The following is a 22,465-nucleotide window of genomic DNA, read 5'->3' as shown; positions in this document are numbered from 1 at the left end:
TCTTTCCCTTCCTCTGTACCTTCTGTCCTCAGTGTTTTCACTAATGTCACGCTAATGTCCTGCCCCTGGAACCTGTACTTCCCTGAAGCCAGGACAGTGCCTTTATGGTCTCTGCAGCAATCTGGAGAATCTGTGGAGAGTAATCCTGAAAACCACACTTTGTTGTCTGCATGCTGGAGTGTAGCCAAATGGCAGAAACACTTTAGAAGACAAAAGACTCAGGAGAAAATGGTATTTTGTGACAGGGGAAAGAATTAGCCTGGAACAAAAGTTAAGCACATGCATATAAATGAGATAGAGAAGAAAGGCATTTGTTGAATTTGAGTAACTCTGGTCAGCACGAAAAAGAAGGGGAAGTGACAATATGGTGCAGAGTTTGGCTTTTTGAAGCACTTTGAATAGTACTAACCCCAAATTATAAACAGACACGGTGTTTTAAATTGGATGAGTTTACAGTTCTTGCATTTCCTAAATATATGTATGTGTGAGTATATATGCACACACACAAATACACATTTAGAGAAATGTATACACCCGTATCACAAAATTCAGAACCACCTCAGAAGAGAAGTCTAAATATGAGCATGCAGGACTGTAGAGCTGGTCTGGCCAGGTCTGGGCTGAGATAAAGGGACAGGGCAGTATGGGAAGGGCTGCACCTCTGCTTGTGCACGTGTTCTGTGGAAAATCAGGATTTCAGTGTCTAGTGCTGCTGTGATATAGCTGGCACCTATCATAAGCACTAAGTTCTCATAAAAATAGTGAGTGAAAAAATCGGGGAAAAAATGTAAGAATATATATACACACACTTAAAAAGAACAATGTATCAAAATGCAATGCAATGCAATCAAAAACGTTGTGTCACTATCCTTATTAAAAGTGAAAGTAAGAAGGTCTACTGTTTTAAAGAAAGACTCTTTCCACTCTATTTTAACAAGGCAAGAAATAGTAAGCATGTGCCCTGATTGCTGGCTTCTATCCAGCATCACAATCCCACATGTCACTGCAGTATTTTTTTGACCACAAGCTTCAGAGAGAGCAGTTTGATAAAGATCTAGCACTGGAAGCAGTGGCATGTTACCAGACACCAGGCTTGGCATTTACAAACTTTTTAACAAACTGTCAACAAAGAGGACACCCTGATGAAAATAAAAAGGACAATGTCAGGACCTAGCATTGCTCTTCACCATCTTCAGCAACCACACTTACTGAAATGCACTTCAGGCAATTTTAACAGTCTTCTGGACAATGTGGGGATCATTTTACTCAGCAAGCCTCCTCTAAAAACATATGCAACTATATGGATGCTGGACCACTGATGGCTTTCATCTGTCCAGCCCTAAATATGGTCAGAGAGACTTGAGGTCTGGGTGACCTTGCCGCTATAGACCTGCCAGTAGGAATGTACTTAAATTCTTTGTTCCTTCTTTCAAGAAATGGCCTGTTTGCATAGTTATGTGAAGAAGGACCCTTTACATCCCCACATACATCAGAATCACAGGCCCCCGTGACACAGAAAGGGAATTCCTGCAAATCATGTAAATCTGTGTGACACTTGTTTACATTTAAGACTTTTGGCACTTGCTGCAAGTGAACCAGCAGAGAGACAGTGTTTATATGAAGTGCAGGGAAGGAAAATGCTTTTGTCGGACAAGAATCGCTGGCAAGCACCAGGCAATTATTCCCTTTGGGTCTTTTACAAGTGGCGTCCTGCAATGTTAAGGTGTTGCAATCCTTCATGACACACACTAAAAACAATGCAATGCGCTGATTTTGAAATATTCCACATTCTCAAAAAGCTTGGGTTACAGGAAAACACTAATCTCAATGGATTTCTGTTAAGTCATCCACTGCAAGATGCCTGGATGTTTTAGAACAAAGTGTACAGACAATGTGCAAGGAAGACAAAAAGGGAAATATTATAAACCAGAACTAGAACTGAAGATCGGTAATAATATTTGTCTAGGCTAAACCCCACCAAACCTGTCACTCCTTTCCATAAAACATTAAACTTCTATGTAAAGCATTACATCTCAAACAAATTTCATATTATAAGGTACTCCACACTGAGAGTAGTGGAGAAACTGAATCTCAAAATTCAACTCTTTTTCACTTCTATAGAATGATAAACTATTTTGTTCATCCTTGTTTCGCACCTTGTGTCCTTCCTTTCCACTGTTTGAACCCTTCTGCCAGCATGGGAAGCCTGGCTTTATTTAAACCTCAAAAGCAACACCCTGTGAGGAGGAGATGGGACAGTATGTATCACTGTGTCTTTCTCTCAGGATCTTACCGGACAGGACAGTGCACTATTTCAGTGGTGTAATATTGAATCTATGAACGGCACAGCCTTTCAAGTCTTCTACTTTGCCACAGACAGCTACATTACTACTTCACTAATATCTGTCACATTGCTGATATTCACATAATATTGGCTATTAACCTGAATTTAAAGAGGTCATTTAATGACTTACTGGTAGCCTCAAACTGAACTTAGGTACCAGCACCGTAATATGGGCTAGGTAAGTATATCGTGTAAATACAGCAAGTGGTCATTTCACGGAGGTTCACAAGTTGCTGGAGGTTTCAGAACCCGTCCAAGTTGCATAGGAACCACACGGGCTGAGACAACACCAGCTGCTCCATGTGGCCCAGAGGAACAGCTCTATTCCAGTCCCTTCCTCTTCTGCAGACCCTCACACACTATGGAAGTTCCCTGTTTTTGACAGATGTGTCTAGATGGTAGGATGGTTTGAAATCAGACTTCCATTCTCTACAGTGGTATTGGGAATTACTGGTTTGTCATCTACTATCATCTAGGAAATCTGTTGACACCTCGTGTGGGCTAGGCAAAGAGATTTTTTAGTGATCCTCTGGAGACCTGGTTGGACTCTGGACATGCTTCTTCTTCTCTTAACCTCCCTTCCCCATTCTCATACCTCGCCCAGATGGACCAGTCTCAAAACCAACAATCACTGTTTTATTTAGGGAAAATGCTTTGATTTTGCCAAGCCTGAGCTTTTCAAATTGGAAATGAGGATGGTGAACAGCATTAAATACTACTCTTTGGTATAGGAACGTTCAGTATTGAAATAGATTTGCAGAGTCAGCTCACCCACAACATACAGGTGGTGGAAAAAGAAATGAGAAATGTGTAAGGCGTGCTGTCTGATACAAAAGCAATCTATATTGTGACAACTGACAATGACTATTCTCTCTTCCTTTCTGCCTCAGTGAACATTAAATATAACAGCTGAGTATTAGAAAGGTCGTGCTCAGCCATAGCACAAGCAGGTGCAGCTGAAATACCAGTGTGCCATTTTCCATACTGCAGCCTGTCAGAGTAACTTCCGTCACGCCCGAGCTTCTTACCCTGCAGTTGAGTAGAGTGTAAAGCACGTGGTCAGGAGTGGTCTGAGCTCTCCACTGCAACACTTCTGAGAGAAAGAGGAACTAAAATAAAGCAGAGTAATAGTTATGACAATAAATAACTTTCTGGCTTTAAAACCCAGATAACTATTTTTCCTAGTTTAGCTATGTCTTTCTTATTTATATGCTACATTCTACATCAATACCCAGAAGCACCAAACATGAATTAATTCTCTCGTCATCACACGTATTTATAGCAAGGTGCTTCTGCACAGTAGTAGTGGTCCCTCTGAAAGTGGAGCCACGGCAGGTAATATGATATATTACCACAGATACTTTCAGAGCAATAAGCCAGTTCTTAACTGACCTCTAAATATAAGCACAATTTTAATTATTTAGCTTCCTCTCTTTTTCTTACTATAAATATATAAATATTTATACAGCTTAGAACTTCCTAATTTAATTACTCACATAAGCCCCCCAAAGACCTGAATTTCAACTTAACTTTACAGGATCAAAATAACAAATAAGGTCAGGACCATATATGCAAACAAAATTAACTGGACTCCACTTGAGCTATTAAAAAAAATACAATGAGTGGTGATTTCTTGTAGAAGCCCCATTAACACTTTCCACTATCTTTGTTCTGTTGCCCCACGCAAACTTATTTAAAAAAAATCCATGCAAATGAAATGCAGAGATCACCCCTCACGTCTACTTCGTATTTATCTGTAACGTAATGAAATACTTCAGTGTCCATTAAAAAAAGCCATCAACAAATTCTGCAATAATAATAACAATAACAACAGTAATAACAACAACAACAATAATAATAATAATAAAAATAATAAAAAAATCCGTGTACTCCTAAGTATCCTAATGCTAAATAGCTAAGTGTAAGCCATATCAGAGAAGTTCAGCTTACCTTTCTGGCTTGGTCATTATCTTCTATTTGCCCTAAATCTCTACCACTGGCCTGTGCAATTCTTTTTCCAGAGACCAAGTTCCCCACCATCACAGAGGCAGGGCCAATTTCTAGAATAAAGCAGAAATATGCTAAGAGCCACAAAAGTCCTTCACTCGTGGATGAAAATTCTTTTTATTTCTTTTGCATTACGTGATATTTTCCTCATTGTTATCCACAACACCAAACCTTAAGCATATCACTATTGATACAAACTCTGGTTGATGGACCAGAAGCAGCTGGATTCATCCTCTCTAAAGATTCTAACTAGGGAGCCTATTTAGCTCTCTACAGCCAGAGACACACCTTGTCTGCCTTGATACGAGGAATCTTTGGAAAATTCAGCTCCTAATTTAGGCATGTCCATTCAAGTGCCTAAACCCAGATGAGATGGATCTGGGCTTCAGGGACAATGTTCCCATTTGCCTCTTTTGTTCTCTGGGCTAAGTTCCACCTGCAGTAGCAATTCTGTAACACTACAGACATGAAGTGACAAGGATTAGGAAGGCAAATGGTGCATACAATAAAATATATGCAAGCCCTTTAGCTCAAGGTAAAGACTGAAGAAAAATAACAGCTTTAGAAGAAAGGAAGGTGTTGTGGCTGACACTTCACTGATGTTTTGATGCTGCCATCAAGGAAAAACACCTAACAGATACCATTTATGCTCATGTTAACATCTATTTACTTCTCCAGCATGGATTACTGATCAACTACAACTGATACCAGGCTTTACTTCTGGTCTGTGACATCCAGGCTTTGTTTCAGTGATGGTATGTGGTATTAGTGTCAGAATAAGAGATGTGTGAGTAACCAGATAATGGCAATAAACACTGTCTAGAGACTGCTTTGTTTTAAAAATATGAAAGCAACACCCTCTGGCTGTGTCATAACTACACAAAATGGGAGAATGTGATCCTATTGGTTTGGTTTCTTGTTCTGTCATTGCTTTTACCACAATGATATATAATGTACACATAACGTACCTATAAGCATCTCTACTGCACTGATCCTAATTCAGTGATTACTTTGTAAAGTGGCAACAAGGAAATACCAAAGAGAGCACTGCAGTTCAAGGCTTTATTGCTTCCATAAAGTTAGTGCAAGTCACTATTAACCTCTGACATTCCCAGCATCCACAAACTGAGATTATGGGTTTGATTTCTGAAACAGTTGCCAAAGGTTTTAAATAAAGAAACAAGCTGATAGCTTTGGCAAAATTGCACTGACTTTGTGATGGATAGTCCACATATTTGAGATCCAGAGGGTAAAACCACTTCATATTCCAAGCTGGTTTTCAAGGTGGAAAGTAACCAACACTTAGTCTAATGCAGCTGAATTCAGGTCTTAAACCTGAGGCTAAAGATTCAGAAATCCTTAAAATTAATCTGAGTACTAAAACCTACAATGGGATTAAAAAGTCAAAGATTTGCTAAAATTTGGTTGGTCATTGGGCATGAGTAACCAGTGACTGAACTACAGCAGGCTACAAGGGCTTTGTTGGTCTCTTGAGTCAGTGCCTCGGGCACCATTTCACCCACTATTCTTCATGAAGTGTGGCAGAACTTCCAAGGAATCATCTTAAAACTTAGGGTTTTCCCTCAACTATACCCACTGTAAGAGTAATCCAGAACCTCCCTACTCAGATAAAAATGTTTACCCTTACTCCTTGGTTTTAATTATTCACAACCAGTTTTTCCTCTTCTTCCAACAGTGTTATTTAATGTCAAAAGTTCTCTTCCTCCCTATTTGTACTTTACCGACTCAACCTTCCAATAAGCCAAGATTTTGTCTTTCTCTGTTTTGGTCCCAGTCCATCTCTTTAAAGGTAACCAACGAATTTACAAAGAACTCCTGCTGTGGTCTCAGCAGCACCTTGTAGAGTGATAAAAATGTCTTCATCTTTACTGAACTTAGGCTTTTGGAGCAGTTTTCCTTGAACTCTTTGAGAATGTACTTCTAGCTTCTGCCAGAACCAATGATGTCCTTAACACACCTGGAATATTTACAGGAGCAGCTGACCGAGCTGATTCTCACCTGCATTAACAGTTACTTGATTTTGTTCCATACAGTACCACAAACGCACAGCGTTAAGTCACGGTCCCTTTGCCTTCACCCATCTTACCTGGTTGTTTTTGCCGTGGTTTAGGCAGGTTTGTTACACATGTGTGGGGACACATCAGCACGTTACAAGGATGCAGCGATCCTTCCAAGAAGAGCTGTTTGGTTTCTGACAGGTGTATTCCTCCCAGCGGCGTCTTGGGAAGCGTGTTTGCTGGTACGAGTGCTAAGCAGTAGACTCCCACTTGATGAATACTGTCAATAGCCTAAAAAAAGCAGGAAGTGGATTTTAATGAAAGGCCAATTTTTCATCATTCCAATAAGCACATGTTCTGAACTACTGCATAAAACAGCCCTAATAATTAACTGGCAATGGAGAGACACTTCAGCAATGTCATGATAAGGAGATTCTTTTCAGTGGGAACAGATGGACAAAAGTGTTAACACTGATGTTACTACACTCATTCCAGAAGATAAAAGAGCAAACAAAAACCTGGTGATAAACACACAGAAATCTATTCAGAAATGCTACCTAGGCATCCCTCCTAGGCAGGTTAGTAGCGTGTATCCTGGAGAGCTATTGCTAAGCTGAGTTGGCAACCCGTGTGAAACTGATTTTAACCTGCACGCTTCTCAGGATTAAAATTCAAAGGATTCCTATCAATGTCTGGTCCAACTTGCAGAGCAAAGAAAAATTCCGAAGACTGCATTTGTATCACCATACACCTCCTGATGTGTGTAGCTTACGAATTTTTAAATTTTTTTCTAAGATAATAATTGCTTCAATCCTTGATTGCTGTGTAAAAGATTGTGAGGCAGCAATGGGAAAATACAACAATATAAGGGAAAACTATTAAAAAAATCCATTGAATGAACACCTGGAAAATAAGCATCTTTGAATCTTTTAGGTAACCATGTTCATTGTCTGACACGTGGAGTAAAGTGCATCACTTTCATGGAATCTATAAAGCACTGTATCTATGTACTTTATTTTGATAAACATGAATATCCACACACTTGGATTTTAATTCCATAGACATTTTAACTAGGTTTTTTTTTTACAGTGGTAAGAAAAATTGGAACAAGTGTGTTAGAAAAAACAGCTTCAGACATCCATGCACACTGAGAAACAAAATTACAGACAGCATCTCTAATGAGTAGTTAATTGTTCAAAAATATGATTTACTCAACTTGCATTTTAATTTTTAACTGTGAGAAAAGTGAACACATATGTCTGTTGTCTTGAAGATACAATCTGTATTCTGAGAATCAAATAATCATTCATAGTCATGTAAAGCGTAATCTGATAAATCACTGATTACTTCTACAGAGACTTTAAGTAATGTTTTGCTTTTGGCTTCTGTTTGCTTAGTTTTTCAATGATTGCAAAATTTTGTAAGAAATACTAATAAAGCAGTTATTCATTTTACCAACATTGCAGTTTTAGTAGCCCTAGATCTCACAGCAGCATTGGAAGACCTCGCTGCTGCTCTATGGACATCCTACCTGAAAGGTCAGCAATAGCGAGATATATATGACAGTCAACACACAATGTCTCATGTTTCTGGCAGAAACTATCATAACCTCCTAATCGTAATGTTGTTTGTAGGTTTTGAAAAGCAATGATAAATCATGGGATCCTCATCTGACTTCAGTCTGAAGGAAAACCTTCACAGGGCAAGTAACCAGGCAGCGCAGGGCAGGGCTGGCCCAGGGCAGCACAGGCAGGGTGTCAGATGAGTCTCACAAATACCATCAGAAATGAGTAGCCATTCGGTAGAGTTTGTTATTGTGGATGTCATTGAAAGTCACGACACAAGTATGATATTGCTGTATTGCTCATCACTAGCAGATGATTCAGATTCAACTGGCTACCATTTCCTGTCATCTGTCATCAAAACTCTGATTGAGGAGGGACAAAACATCCCACATCTTCCTGGTTTCTGTCCTCCACCTCTGCCCACAGCTGAGGTAGAACCAGAAACTTCTTGGTCACATAGTGATGCATGCCAGAGTTGCAGGCTTCACTCATGAAAGCAGCCACACATACGTTTACTTTGATATATGGATTCCCGTTGTCAGACACTGCTGTGACTTGTTCACACTCAGAATAACAGGATTGACTTTTGGCAACAGTGTTCAGTACTGAATTCTACTGGCTGTGATGGTGTAACACAGTTACTCTAAAAGTCATAAAAATGCTCAGCTATGGAAACAGGAGAAGTCTAAGTCCAGAGTTTCAACCTTTAAGAGCTTGCTATTTGATAAAAAGTATCGAAGCATGAACAATCTAAAAGCCTTTCCTTCTGCGACAGCTGCCCGAGATCCTGCTAGGTGTTTCAGAGGCTTTCAGTGTGATGGCCAAGCAGAGATTCTAGCTTTTCTTGGTAGTAATTTACATCTACTGTGAACATGAGATGCCTCTAGCTGCACGAAACGTAGCTATCTTTTAAATCAAGACAGCAGATAAACCTGTCTTGAGACAGGTGAAAGCTTATTTGTTCAGTTTCTTCAAGGATATAGTAGACAGATTCCCTTTTTTATTCAGTCCAAAGCAATAACGAATAAAAACACCTTCTCTGAATTATGTGGGGTCTTTTTCTTTGGCTCTTGGGTAAAGGAAAAGAGATGTTTACTATATATTTACCTGAGAAGAGCCCTTGAGGAAGGACAGAAAGGAAGGTAGGAAAGGGAAGTGGAAGTAACAGGTGACCATCTGTAGATAAAGCCAAGACCATTTCACAAGGAAGCAACAGATAGACTTAATTTGATCACATCTCCACTAAACCTATTGCTTTTGAGTGAGAATTGGCTTAACTATGGAGATGGAGGAGATGGAAGATGACTGCTCTCTAAAGTATCTAATTTCTTGTGTGTGGACATTAGAGTTGTAGTATGGTAATGATACTGCCTTAACTTGGGACTGCTCTATGTAAGGAGGTGATCAACATTTTTTCAGTTGCTTCTGTCTTCTGGTCAAACAACTGAACCAAGGTTGGTTTCATCACAGTGGTACGTGCCTTGCATGACTGACCGGACAGCTAGTATGGGATTCTTTGCAATAGGTGTCCTCTGTGCAGATAACCTCACTCGAGATACCGAGATCTGAGCTAATCACTTTATTTCAGTGGAGAGAAATTGACATTTTTAGGTTGTGCTTCATTCAGTTTATTTTAGCTGTCAACGCAGAGCACTAAAAACACGTTCATTATGTCCCAGTGATTAAAGAAAAAAACACGGAGATCTAGCTCAGATATGTACACGTACTTTTGCTGATAGGCGGTTAACTCCTTAGCAGTGCCAATAACTGTTTAGTAAGAGACTGTGGTAGCTTTTGACAGTAAGATTATATAATACATCCATTCATTACCCTTTTGAAGTAATGAATGACTATATCCTTATAAAGCATATGCTACTCTCCATGCTGTTCCGTATTTCAATTCAACCCTGTTTTCTTACAGCATTTTGATTAGGAAAGGGATCACTCTCTGGATACATGTAGCCCAGATAGGAACTGTCATTTAGGAGAACCTGATTTTGCCCTGATTAGTGGAAGTGCAACTGAAGGTGGACTTACAATTACTTAAAGACAAATGTCAGTTACCTTGGGGGTCTGAAAAATCAATATAAAGAACATAAAGCAAGAAAAAAGTAGCTTCCAAATGTACATAAAGAGCATTACCTGCAGAACTCTACTCATCCATTGAAAACTGTCTTCCTCTGTGGAATCTGGCCTTTGCTCAGCAACAATAACTATCCTTTCATCGTGCAGCACACTGACTGAAAACACCGCTATTCTGTAGAAGAGAAGGAGACAAGTGTATTTAGTGCCAGGACAGATGGAAAAACCTGTCTTCCAAGTTAATCCTCCGTAACTATGATTTTGTTATTTATAACTCAGTCGACTGGTGCATCAATTTGTATTTTTATATGGGGAAAAAGCAACAAGAACAGCTTTGGGTAAGTTCTGGAGGAGAAATAGGAGGCTTTGTTCTAGAATTGTGTAAATACACACATAATGTCACAGCAGGGTTGGAGAAGTGAACCTTCTTGGGATAAGAAAAGCACTAAATTTAGATCAAGGTTGTTGTTAAACTATTACACAAGTCAGCATAACCACCTTCTTTGGCCCTATCTTAGAAGAAAGTAATTGCAGCATCACTTCGTGAGAGGTCTCCCATATGATCAAGTGTGAGTGCATGTTACTGCATTAGGCCCTTCAGAAGTCTGAGACGTCTCCTGCTCAGTTTCAGCAGATTAGGAAGGTCACATAGCGAACTGCTGCCATATTCAAGAACTTCAGTGTTAGGCATATTGGAACTGTTCAATTCAGACAGAAAGGATTGTGTTGAGTCAACACCTTCAGAATTAACCAGCTGTTCAACTGAAAATTTTAATAATCACAGTTTCGGACCTTGGTCTCTAAAGTCTGCCTCAACACTGTCTTAGGTCTCCCTCTGCTTTCTCCTGGTTCTAGTAATATGAATAGCAATGGAGGGAAACCACAGCGCAAATTAGGCACTGCCTTCTGAGGACATTTTGGGTCACTTACACCCAGCCTAAGCAAAAGAAGGATTTCTACATAATATTAGAAAAGAAAGGCTCGAACCTTCCCCTATAGACAAATTTCATTGGTTCCACAGCCAATGCTGTTGCTACAATGTCATCAGCATTATGTCTTCTTCCACTGACAACCATCAAACCATCCATTTTGCCAATAACAAAGACAAGTCCACCTGGTCCTATAAAGCCTAGTAGTCCAGTCCTTATAAAAGGATATTCAGTGATGGGGCCCCCAGAACTGGTCATAGGAAACACCTGTAAGACAGAGAAACACAGGTCTTCAATTCTATACACAAAGATCATGTTGCAAAATATTTCAGGCATGCTCTCTTGGATGGCTCTTCAGGAATGAATTACATAGGTCACCGGTGATGCTCTTTACTCTCCACTTATCATAAAGGAAGTTTCAAGAAACTCCTAGACTAGTGTGTGTAATTTGCAGTACCTGAGTTCCAGCAAATTCAATCCCAGTCTGTTTACCACACACATTTTCCCTACCCATGGCTCTGTAGATCAGTTATGACCTTTAGAAAACTGTAAATCAACATAAACGGTATTGAATAAAATAATCTGCCATGCAGAGTGCAGCTAACCTGAGATTAGGTTATCTCAAGTTACTGAGAGATTATATCCTAAACATCACAGCGGAAATTCTTTGCGGTACCTCACGCTCATTACCAACAGACTACAGAGAAATAAGGAGGCTAGACGTGGAGCTTTTTTAAGGTACTGTACACTAACGACTCTTGCAGCTGACCACATCTTTGTCTTAGGTCAATTAAGTCCGCACAATGCCACGTCTCAAGGTGAAAATACAGCCCTGTACAGAGCTTCTCCAAATGTTTGAACACCAGACGCATACATGACTTCCACAAGATAGATTTCTACTGCTTTTTCTATCCCAACTACCACAGGGTTGTCCTTCTGGCACGTGAGCTACTTTGACACAACCGCACTTCCCTGCCATTCCTTCTTTAAACTGAAACAGGCTAAAGGTAAGTTATTTAAGAAAACGGCAAGTGGAAGACCATGGCTATACAGTGTCCTTCAAGGCTCATCTAAAAAGAAAGGTCAAATTCTGCTGCCAGATGCCCATGGGTGACTCTTATTGAACTGATTTAATGCTTATACATCCTCAGCCACAATTCATTTGAGGAACACAAAACTCTGACTCTTTAACACCTGCAACATGAATTACACAGTAAAATGCAAAAAAAGGCCCACTTGTAGAGGGCTCCTAAGAACATGCTTAACTTTTTAAAAATGCTCACTCAATGGAAATTTATTTGCTTACCATTAGGATTAAGTCTAAATCAATCTAAATACGCTGTTAAACTGCAGAACCAGTTATGCATTATGAATGATTTTACAATTACAGCAAGAACTACAAAATGAATGTAAGTACCTTTCTGCTCTGAAACATGTCAAATCCGGGATTATCATTCATACAGGGTATTGCCAATTTTACTTGTAGCACAGTAATCGGCTACCAACAAGTTTCAGATCACAACAGCATAGTAGGATGTCTGGCTTCAATAGCAGGATGGAAAATTGTAACCACTATTCTCCACGAATCATTAAATGTACAGTGTTTACAACAATAAGATGTGCATTTTGCAGGAAATATTAGTCATGTTTGGTCTATTAAAAATGGTAATATCAGACCATTTGTTAAGGGAAATAGAAATGTGTTTTACTTAACTTGTTTTTCAAAAATTAAAACAGAAAATGATCAGTACTTAATAAATAGCTCAATTTTTTTTTTCCCCAATATTTCTCTGATTTGTTCAGCCCTTCATACTGGCTTCAGCAGAAGTTAATAACAGAGCCATCAATGCAGCTGGTGAACTGGAGCTGGAACCTACTGGAAAACAGATTCCACAGAGCAAAAAGGCTTTCTCCTAAGGTGAGAACCAGGACAGTGAGTCAAACAAAAGCAGATGGGGACTCATTAGGAAAAGGTATCTTTGCTATTCAGATTCCTCTTGAAGACTACATCTGTCAGGATTCTGTACAAATGCAAGTCTTTAATGCTGGCTGTGTTGTGGAAATGTTGGGAACTGTTTTTTAAAGATACCCATCAGCCTTCTTACTGTTTGCAACAATCAAATTCTGCATATAGCTAGCTCATAGACTTGTACAGTATTACCTTTTGAACTTTTTCTTTCTTTCTGCTTTCCTTCCGATTTTTTCAGCCCCTGCTAGCTTCTTTCAAAATTAAAGCTCTTCAGAGCAAAACTAAACCCACATTAAGATCTACTACTGCACTTAATGAAATGGGCTTCAGTGCAGATTATCTAGCTAGAGTACAAGTCCCAAGCCACAAGCATTGATTATTACTGCTATTCTGATGTTACTACTATCAATATTTTATGTCAAATACTATCTTGAAATAGAAGAAGTTAATGAGGAAGGATTTTATATAGCAGTTTTGTTCAGCTTACCTCAAAAGTATTTTTGGTCATGCCTGAGAGTCCATAATATGATGTACCCGTTGCAATAGCACATACACAAAGTTCTCCTATTTCATCTGTTTTACAGAGCTGAGGAATTCCATCTGGCTTCACTGAACACATTATAGCTAGAGGGAGGGCAAAGGACTTTAAAAATTATTGTAATACAAACTACAGAATAACATAGATGCTGTGGGAAAGGCATTGCGGTGGAGTTGATAAACAAATAAATAATTGTAGACTAACGTCTAACAATCCATTTCTCAAACATTAAGGTGTTCAACATTATAAAATATTATTTACATTACAAATACATTTATACAAAGAACGCAAAGATCTTTGTGTAAACTCAGTCTTTACACTGATAACAAAACCTGATTTGCTTGCTCTCCAAAACTTAAGCTGCTCTGATATTGCTGTGAAACCAGACTGTGTTCCCAGTTTTGCACACTGAAGACCGGATTTGCTGCAGTCAATGCAAAATGAAATACCCTTATGGAGCTCTTGATAATAATTACACTGCCAGGGAGGCAAGCAGCCAGGAAATCCACCTCTCATAAGTAACATCATATGAAAAATCAAGATATTCTAGCAGACCGGTATGGTTGTTTTGCTAAGAATTTATCAGAGCTCAGACTCCCTCTCACTGGTTTTAAGGACTGCAGGGGCAGCAGGAGCTAAACGGGAAGGATGAGAAAGCACTGGTCTAAGGAAGAAGCACTATTTTAAGTGTCAATCATGTGAATAAGGATCAGGTATGCTGCTTTAGCTATAATCACAGGAGCTGGAGTCCAGCATGTTCAGATTTTGCAGCTGGAAAGAGGATAGGATGAACAAGGGAAACCAGAAATAAAGCTGCTCGTCTTACAAGTGTAAAGAATCTTGAATGACCTTTCTCTCACTCTGAGGGCACACAGGAGCATGTACTTTATTAAAATGATCAGAATGTAGTATGAAGTGCAGAATGGGACATATGTAAGAATATCTTATACGATAACTACTGGACAACAACCACTCTTACCTTCCTTTATTTTAAGTTATTCAACTGAAATTCTGTAAGATGCATCATTATGCTTTTTTCCTTTGGTGCATAACAAACATTCTCTTATGAAAAATGATAGTACTATCCTTTCCTCGTCTCTAACACCTCATTTAAAATCTAGCTCTCTTATGAAAAAGCTTATCTTCATCTTTAGAATCACTGGTTTCAGTTTAAATTTATCAACATGAACTGTTCAGTCATACGTTCTCTTTTTAATAACTGGGTGATAGCACAAGGTTATTTGTAAAAACACCTTGCAAGCTTTAAGATAGCAATTTTGTTGATCCTTAGCATAGGTTATGAAAATTTTCACTACCAAGCCTCATCTGCATTAGGCTTATGGATATTTATTTATAGCCTCCAGACATGAGAATCCAACTTTCTTCTTTTCTGTACCGGTATCTCACAGTTGGAATGGATGGTTTGACATGGTGACAGGTTGTTTAAAGCACACCACTTACGTGAGTAAAGACAGCCACTGAGATAAACACAGAGAAAAACTCTTGGGATTTCCAGACCATGTACTTCTACAAGGTAATGCTTTTGGACTAAAATGTTTTCAAGTACATGTGTTCTAACCCCAAAGCTTGTTGTCCAACAGCCCACTTATTCCTTTCTACAGCTGATTACTTAAATAGACGAATCATAGTATGTTTCAAAGAAAGTTCCTTACCTCCTGGCATCACCAAGCCAACATCCTGGACAGTCAGAACAGAAAGCTTCTCTTCAGAGTCCACTCGAATCACTCCGTAAGTGAGACCATGCATGGACAGGACTCCTCTGCCCGGTGGCTGATTGCTGTCATCTGTTGGCCTGCAACCACGGGTTTTACCATCAGTGCAGCATCAGGCAGACATAATAATTTACTTATACTTAATGGACTGCTATTACATATACTCCTCTGTTTGAGAGTTTAAAATTTCACCTTCCTTTCCCCCTACTAGACCAGATAGAATTCTGGTTTTCAGCCATTCTTAGAAATTATGTCTGTCAGCTCTCCCATTCAGTAGCCACCTCTATGGTGCTGCAGAGATGAAAGTAACGCCTAACTTTTATGCAAAAGAGCTTGTATTTAATTTTCAGATTTATAAAGAGTGTTTGATCAGCCAAGTAAAAGACTTTTGCCCTGTTCTAAAAATGCTGAGAGGTAGTGCAGGTGATGTGGAAGGAAACTGCACTCTAAATATTTGGAACTTATGAGTAGATAACTTGATAAACTCTCATGTGTGACCTATGTTGGGGAAAACCAGGAAACTAAACTCACCTGACAGACTAAAAGCCCAGCTCTGAAATGCTAGTATCAATGCCAAGACTGGAACACACTTACGCTGTGTCTAAACCACAGGTATGACTTGCCATTCCCAACACTTGAGCATTTAAAACTTCTAAACAGAAGAAACGAGGCTGTAATAGATTCACTGTCAAGTATCTGTGGGAGCTGCAAAGTCTTCACCAACTTTATTTAGCATATAATTGAACTCTTCCTATTCTAATTTACCCCATGAAAATTAAAACAAATTACACCTTCATCAGCCATGGTCAAAATGTCAACGCAGCCTCTTTGTAACACCTCACTGCTCAGATTCACTGCTGCCGCACTGCGCGATGCCACCGCACCAGCACAAGCCGTCTGTCAGCTTGGTTTCCATATAGAACCGCCTGCTGTATCAGCGGATACAATTATATGTATGGAGAGCGTGGCTTGAGCAAATGAATGTTGACGTATGCAAGTTATTATTAAGTCAAGGGAATATGCCAGGGCTTTTCCTGTCTAGAAAGATTTTTACACTGTCCTGCATTTTAAAATGCAAAACCGGAAGCTAGCGCGATGCTGATCTGAGTGTGGATAATGCATCCATGCACAGCAGCCAGACTCCAGCTATTTTCAAGAGTGATACAACAGCCAATATTTAATTCAAACTTAGGCGTTTTTTCCTAAATAGTCCATCATAACATAACTGTTTTGAACAGTTAATGTCCTTTTATACAACGTTTCTCCTCTGCTGTGCTTGAAATACTAGATGGCTTTAGCCAGCCATGCTCACATAAGCCTTGCAGTGATCGGCTCCATAAATTTCAATTAATAGGTTTTACGAGGCATATTTCTCAAGTGACATTGTCAACAAAGAAGGATGTGGGCATGCTTGAAAATGCATTAGAGCATAACAAATGGTTCTAGTAAACAAGCAGGTGTGATAAATAACATTCCCATCATGTAAAAGGAACTTTCAGTGACATTATTGATCAACCTCCTCTCATCCTCGCTCCCCAAAGCATACATTTTACTGCTCGTGAGAAGAAAGGCACACACAACTTCTCACAACCTTCTAGCAGTAGAGGCCATCCAGACTTCCATCACATACATTTTCTTGCACTACTTATCACATCCAAAGACTGCCAGAAGACGAGCAGGCGCAGCTTTGAAAGACAGCCACTGTGTAAAGAACGGGGGTGCCACAGAGGCAAGCTGGAGGCATGAGGTCTGCTAGGAACAGTTAGGGGACCTGACAGTAAAGCCACACTTCCTGTGGCCCGGGTTGAGGTAACAGCTTTGCCCGGGTTAGCAGGAAGCACCGTGCAAAGGAAGCAGGTGTGCAGAAGGAAAGAGATGGTGCTGAGGACCTGGGGACCACAGGACAGGCATTTCAGAGTTGCAGTTCCAGAGTACTTCTGGTATCCTTGAATGAGACACCGGTTAACTGTGCTTGACTCCTTTTGCAAGCAACTAGTTATCTGACACAAAAAGGAAAAACATTCACAGGACCAGGATGGAGCCAAGCACCTGACACCACATATACAACATCTTAGAAAGCATCTTGTCAGCAACAATCCTGCAACATATCTTATTTTGTCCTGTCCATGATACCCACATGGAAACATCCCTAAAACAAATACCTCTGCCAAACCCAAAGAGAAAAATCACTTGGGAAGGCGATGAGAAATAAATCACAGAATCATAGAACAGTTTGGTTTGGAAGAGACCTCTGAAGGTCCAACCCGCTGTGCAATGAGCAGGGACATCTTCAACTCATCAGGTTGCTCAGGGCCTCATTCAACCTGACCCTGAGTGTTTTCAGGAATGGGGTATTAACTGGTTCTCTGGACAACGTGGGAGAGTGTTTCACCACCTTTCTTGTAAAAAAGTCTTCCTTCTATCTAGTCTAAATCTCCCCTTTTTAGATTAAAACCATTGCCCCTCATCCTATCACAACAGGAACTGCTAAGAAGTCTGTCCCCACCTTTCTTCTAAGTCCCCTTTAAGTACTGAAAGGCTGCAATAAGGTATCCCCAGAGATTCCTCCAGGCTGAACAACTTCAACCGTCTCAGCCTTTCTTCACAGCAGAGGTGTTCCATCCCTCTGATAATTTTTGTGGCCCTTCTCTACATCTGCTCCTGCTCCAACAGGTCCATGTCCTTCCTGTGTTGAGGACTCCAGAGCTGGACACAGCACTCCAGGTGGGGTTTCAGCAGAGCAGAGCAGCAGAATCACTTTCCTCAACCTGTTGTCCATGCTTTGTTTAATGCAGCCCAGGATGTAGTTGGCTTTCTGGTTTGAGAGTGCATGTTGCTGGCTTGTGTCCAGTCTTTCATCCACCAGTAACCCCAAGTTCTTCTCCGCAGAGCTGCTCTCAATCACATCATCCACCAGCCTGTACTGATACCAGGGATTACCCCAACCAGGTTCAGGACCTTGCACTCGGCTTTGTTGAACCTCACGAGGTTGACATTGGCCCACTTCTCCAGCTTGTCCAGGTCCCTCTAGATTGCATTCCATCACTCTGGTGTGTCAGCTGCCCCACTCAGCTTGGTGTCACCTGCAAACTTCCCGAGGGTGCACTTGAATCTCTTGTCATTGATGAAGTTACGAAGCAGCACTGGTACCAGTACAGACCCCTGAGGAACACCACTTGTCACCGATCTCCATCTGGACATCGAGTCATTGACCACTACATTCTGTATGTGACCACCCAGCCAATTCCTCATCCACCGACCAGTACACTCATCAAACCTGTTATCTCTCCAGTTTAGAGAGAAGGATGTTGTGGGGGACCATGTCAAAGGCCTTACAGAAGTCCAGATATATGACATCCGCAGCTCTTCCCTTGTCCACTGATCTAGTCACTCTATTATAGAAGGCCTCTATGTTGGTCAGGCAGGACCTGTCTTTGGTGAAGCCGTGCTGGCTGTCTTTAATAAATAACCCTATTTCAATGTATTTATAATTCATTTTGAAGTCAACGTTTTTCATTTTCTTTACACATTCAATATTCCTAATACTGGATTTGGAATTCTGCAAGACTGCTTGCTAGTCAAACAAAAACCCTTTGAATAAGGTAGGAGCAACTAAACAAAAGTGTAATTCCACCTACTTAATACACCAGGTAAATTTAGCTTAAACCACCAGACAAACCCACCCCATTAGTTTCCTCAACCATGAAAGAGGAACAATGTGTACCTACAAGTAGCTGCACAGCATTCTGAGAACAGTTTCCACTACCACTTACGCATACAATCTAATTTACCACCATTTTTTGCCAGTTGGAAGAGACCTGTACTTAAACTTTTTCATTCCCTTAAGCAAATGGGTTCAGACTGATACGCCATAAACCAAAGGGGAATATCATAAAGAATTATTTGTATGACATATTCCTTTAAATATTAGGATTCAGGATTCAGCTGTAAGGCTGAAGTACCTGTTAGTCTATTACTGACTGCCTTTTTCTAATCTATAAAGTATTTCAACTGAGAACTGTTTTTTTTATGCTTTCTTGTGGGAAGATCAGTTAAAAATACACCACAGATTTTGAAAGAGTCGGAGCATTAACAGGGAGCTCTCTGGATCTGTGCTCTGCAGGGAGTCATTGTAATGCATACTTCAGCTGTAACTCTTTGGAACTTGTATGGCAATGACTTTACTGTCAGTGGAGATGGCTTGAATAAAATGAAAAATACTAAAGCTCCCAAGTTCAGCTGGTATTATCCTATCATTAAACAGACTTCAGAAAAAGGAGATACGTGTTCAGTAACATTCACTGTAGTAAGAACTGCTCTGTAATTACATAGCAAGGCATTGAAGATAAAAATGCCTTTTTTTCTTTAATTATCCACTACTTCTTCTGCTAATAATTTTTTTATGTAAGCTCTCAATGCTAGTTAATTTGAAAATTAATCTGTAGTGCTTCAGGTGGCTACAAACATAGAGTTTAAGGCTAGAAAGGGCATGCCAGCCATCATACAGTTGAGATGCAGTGAGTTCTCCCACTTCATAATCTGTGATCTGGAGTAGGTTTTCCAGGGCTAGCACAGGAAATGACAACCCACTCCCATTAATCAATGCTCAGCACAAGTGATGTCCGCTGCTCTTCCACCTCCTCTCTGCACTTACAGAAAAGGGCTCATTTCAGGGGAGTGAAGGTGTGCACAGCCCACAGCAGGGAAGCCCAGTGGAAGGGAAAACCAATGTACTCTTTGCTATAAAGCTGAGAACAAGCTGGTGGAACTGGATGAAGGGCTCTCTCAGATCCTGTAGTTCACAAAGAGACAACCAACCTGGGCCGGATAAGTTCCTGATGGATTCCTTTCAGATGTTTTAAGTTAATAATAAGGTGGCTGAAAGTAAACCGCACTTTTGGCCTTGTGTTTTTCTTCCTGTGATGTTTCCTTGGAAATCTAATTCAAAATCTAGTTAAATTTCCCTTGGACACTGTATTTTAATCTCTGTGCAGGAAGCACTTTACTTAATGCTATTACAGTGCTTTACAGTTTGATACTGCATGTTCTAACACGCGAAACACTTATAAATGGCTGTGGAAACGTGAAATTAAACACAAAGTGGCTACTATTCAGTAACAACTTTTGGAAAACTCAGCAAAACAAACAAGTTATGCCATTGACTGTGTGCTATAACACTCACGACAGGTGACTGCTGCATACTGACATACTGTACATAAGGCTGAACAGTTTTTCTAGAATGTATCCCTTTTATTTTTAGGCACAAACCTCCCGAATTCAAAGGGCAGTTCTAGATGATTACTGAGAGCCTAAGAATGGTTAAAAAGTGCCAGTCAGCCAAACACAACTCGCAGAATGCCATGATTCTCTTTAAAGAGACTACTTTAAAACATGCTTTTCCTCAGTAGCAATTCCACTTAAATTCCCACATTTAAATTAATTTTATGGTGACGGCGGCATTTTTCCACTTCTTTTTATAGAATTAGCTTTTGCATTTCAGTCTACTTGATTTAAAATTAGATAAAATTACAGGAGTGGGAACTATATTCTAAAGTACTCTGAAGTTAAATTATTGCTCTACAAATTCTTCTTGTGTGTCTTCTTTGGACAAAAACAAAATGAAAACTAAAAATGAAATTTAGAAGTTGCATATGCAGATTCATACTCAAATAGTTCATTTCTTTTCAAATCACCACACGTATGCTACCGTGGGTAACACAGTACCTTCGAATAGCCACAGTGAGAGCTTCCGGAGAACTAGCGCAGGGACAAATGACTTCCTGTCTTAGACCTTTACTTTGGAAGACATTGAGAAATGCATCACAGGAAGAAATAGACCCTGGGGAGAAAAAAAAAATCAGAGGAGAAAACCAGTCTGATTTCTGAAGTGATGCTATTCAAACTGCAAACTTACTATCGAATATATAGGCTTTTCAGGAGAAAAAAAATTAAAAGAACCTATGTCCACTGGGAAAGTAGTAATAGCTGCTATAACTATATACATGTATATAAACTGTGTATGTGTACAGAGAGTAAAGACTAATTTCTGAGCATAAAATCCTTTCACTATGTTTACACAGAAAAGCCATTGCTGCCAGATTTACAATATGAATTGAATTACAGTCTTCTTTTTTAGGATGAGGCAAATTAAGAATTCAATTGGCAAACTTGAAACAAACTACTACGAACGAGCAGAATGCCTATACGTTCATGCTGTTAATTGTCATGAAGTGATCCCGATGTGGTTCTTTACAGTAGTATAAGTATCCCGCTAAAATTCTCCCTTACATCTGCATCTAGGCACTAGTATTCAGAAGAAATGTTCTGATCCTTTCTATAGCTTGAGGTCACTTCAGTCTTTCGTATTAAACAAAATTGGGTTTACTGCAACTTACGTTATGAGGAATATCAAGTTTGCTTCAGGGTTAACTGAAGAAAAATACATTTTGAAAAGATCCAAAATTAATTACTGTTTCCATAAATATCATACAGTTTGCAGCAGATAAACCCTATACTTTGTAAATATTTTAGCTGATTACGAAGACTGAAACTGCAAATGCAAGACAGAAACCGCTCCTGTTCTCTGTCAGACCGCAGGAGCATTGCTTACAAGGGTTTGCACCATCGGCCACTATAAGCATGCGCAGTGAGGAGAGGTTGATGTCTCGCTGATCTCGATGAGCCACCAATGCCCAGTGCATGTCTCTGGATTTTACACAGGCAACTTTCGCTGCAATAAAGAATGGGAAGATTACTAATACACCATATAAAAGCTACGCAGCTGAGTTACCAGTTTGTACTTTTGATTTTGACTATCAAGCATACTTTTGTATTTTCGTGTTCCTTACCTTTGTATTGACAGACTTTTTGTATCCATGAGAGTGGATTCACTTTCATTAAGGAGTATGGAATACTTATAACATGCATCATGTTCATGACACTCTGAAATCAAATAAGATAAATAGGTTTTATAGAACAATCATGGTAATTGTTTATATTCTGTTATGGGCAGGGGCATCTATGCAAATCACCCTCTGCCAATGCTGGCAGTTATCTTTTCCTAACTAGCTATCTACATTAAGATGAAACATCCTCTTTTTCTAATGCTTTAATTACAAAGTAAGGATTTAGACTAATCAGATCATAACTTTGAAGTGATACTGAAAAAAAAAGGAAACAGATTTTCTTCCTATTTATATTCTAAGCGATTCACTTTAAACAGAAAAAAAAATCGGATTACAATGTCTGCTTGCTTGCTGTGTAGGATAGTATTATCCCTA

The 22,465-nt window shown here is 39.7% G+C and overlaps 1 protein-coding gene across 1 annotated transcript in view; it reads right to left on the bottom strand.

Moving 5' to 3' along the window:
* The window catches only part of DIP2C (DIP2 disco-interacting protein 2 homolog C (Drosophila)), a gene marked incomplete at its 5' end in the record, with an annotated part of 112,069 nt that overhangs the window by 57,859 nt on the left and 31,745 nt on the right, over positions 1-22,465 (bottom strand). The window contains 10 exons of the mRNA XM_010142772.1: positions 3,373-3,453; positions 4,295-4,404; positions 6,459-6,660; positions 10,077-10,191; positions 11,004-11,212; positions 13,402-13,538; positions 15,126-15,265; positions 20,910-21,024; positions 21,796-21,915; positions 22,034-22,127. Coding sequence (XP_010141074.1) covers positions 3,373-3,453; positions 4,295-4,404; positions 6,459-6,660; positions 10,077-10,191; positions 11,004-11,212; positions 13,402-13,538; positions 15,126-15,265; positions 20,910-21,024; positions 21,796-21,915; positions 22,034-22,127 — 1,323 coding nt within the window. The remainder of the gene's footprint in view (positions 1-3,372; positions 3,454-4,294; positions 4,405-6,458; positions 6,661-10,076; positions 10,192-11,003; positions 11,213-13,401; positions 13,539-15,125; positions 15,266-20,909; positions 21,025-21,795; positions 21,916-22,033; positions 22,128-22,465) is intronic.

The sequence above is a fragment of the Buceros rhinoceros genome, unplaced genomic scaffold (assembly GCF_000710305.1).
Source record: "Buceros rhinoceros silvestris isolate BGI_N320 unplaced genomic scaffold, ASM71030v1 scaffold6709, whole genome shotgun sequence".
Classification (NCBI taxonomy): Eukaryota; Metazoa; Chordata; class Aves; order Bucerotiformes; family Bucerotidae; genus Buceros; species Buceros rhinoceros.
The sequence above is the reverse complement of the archived record's forward strand: the minus strand, read 5'-3'. Positions and strand labels throughout refer to the sequence as shown.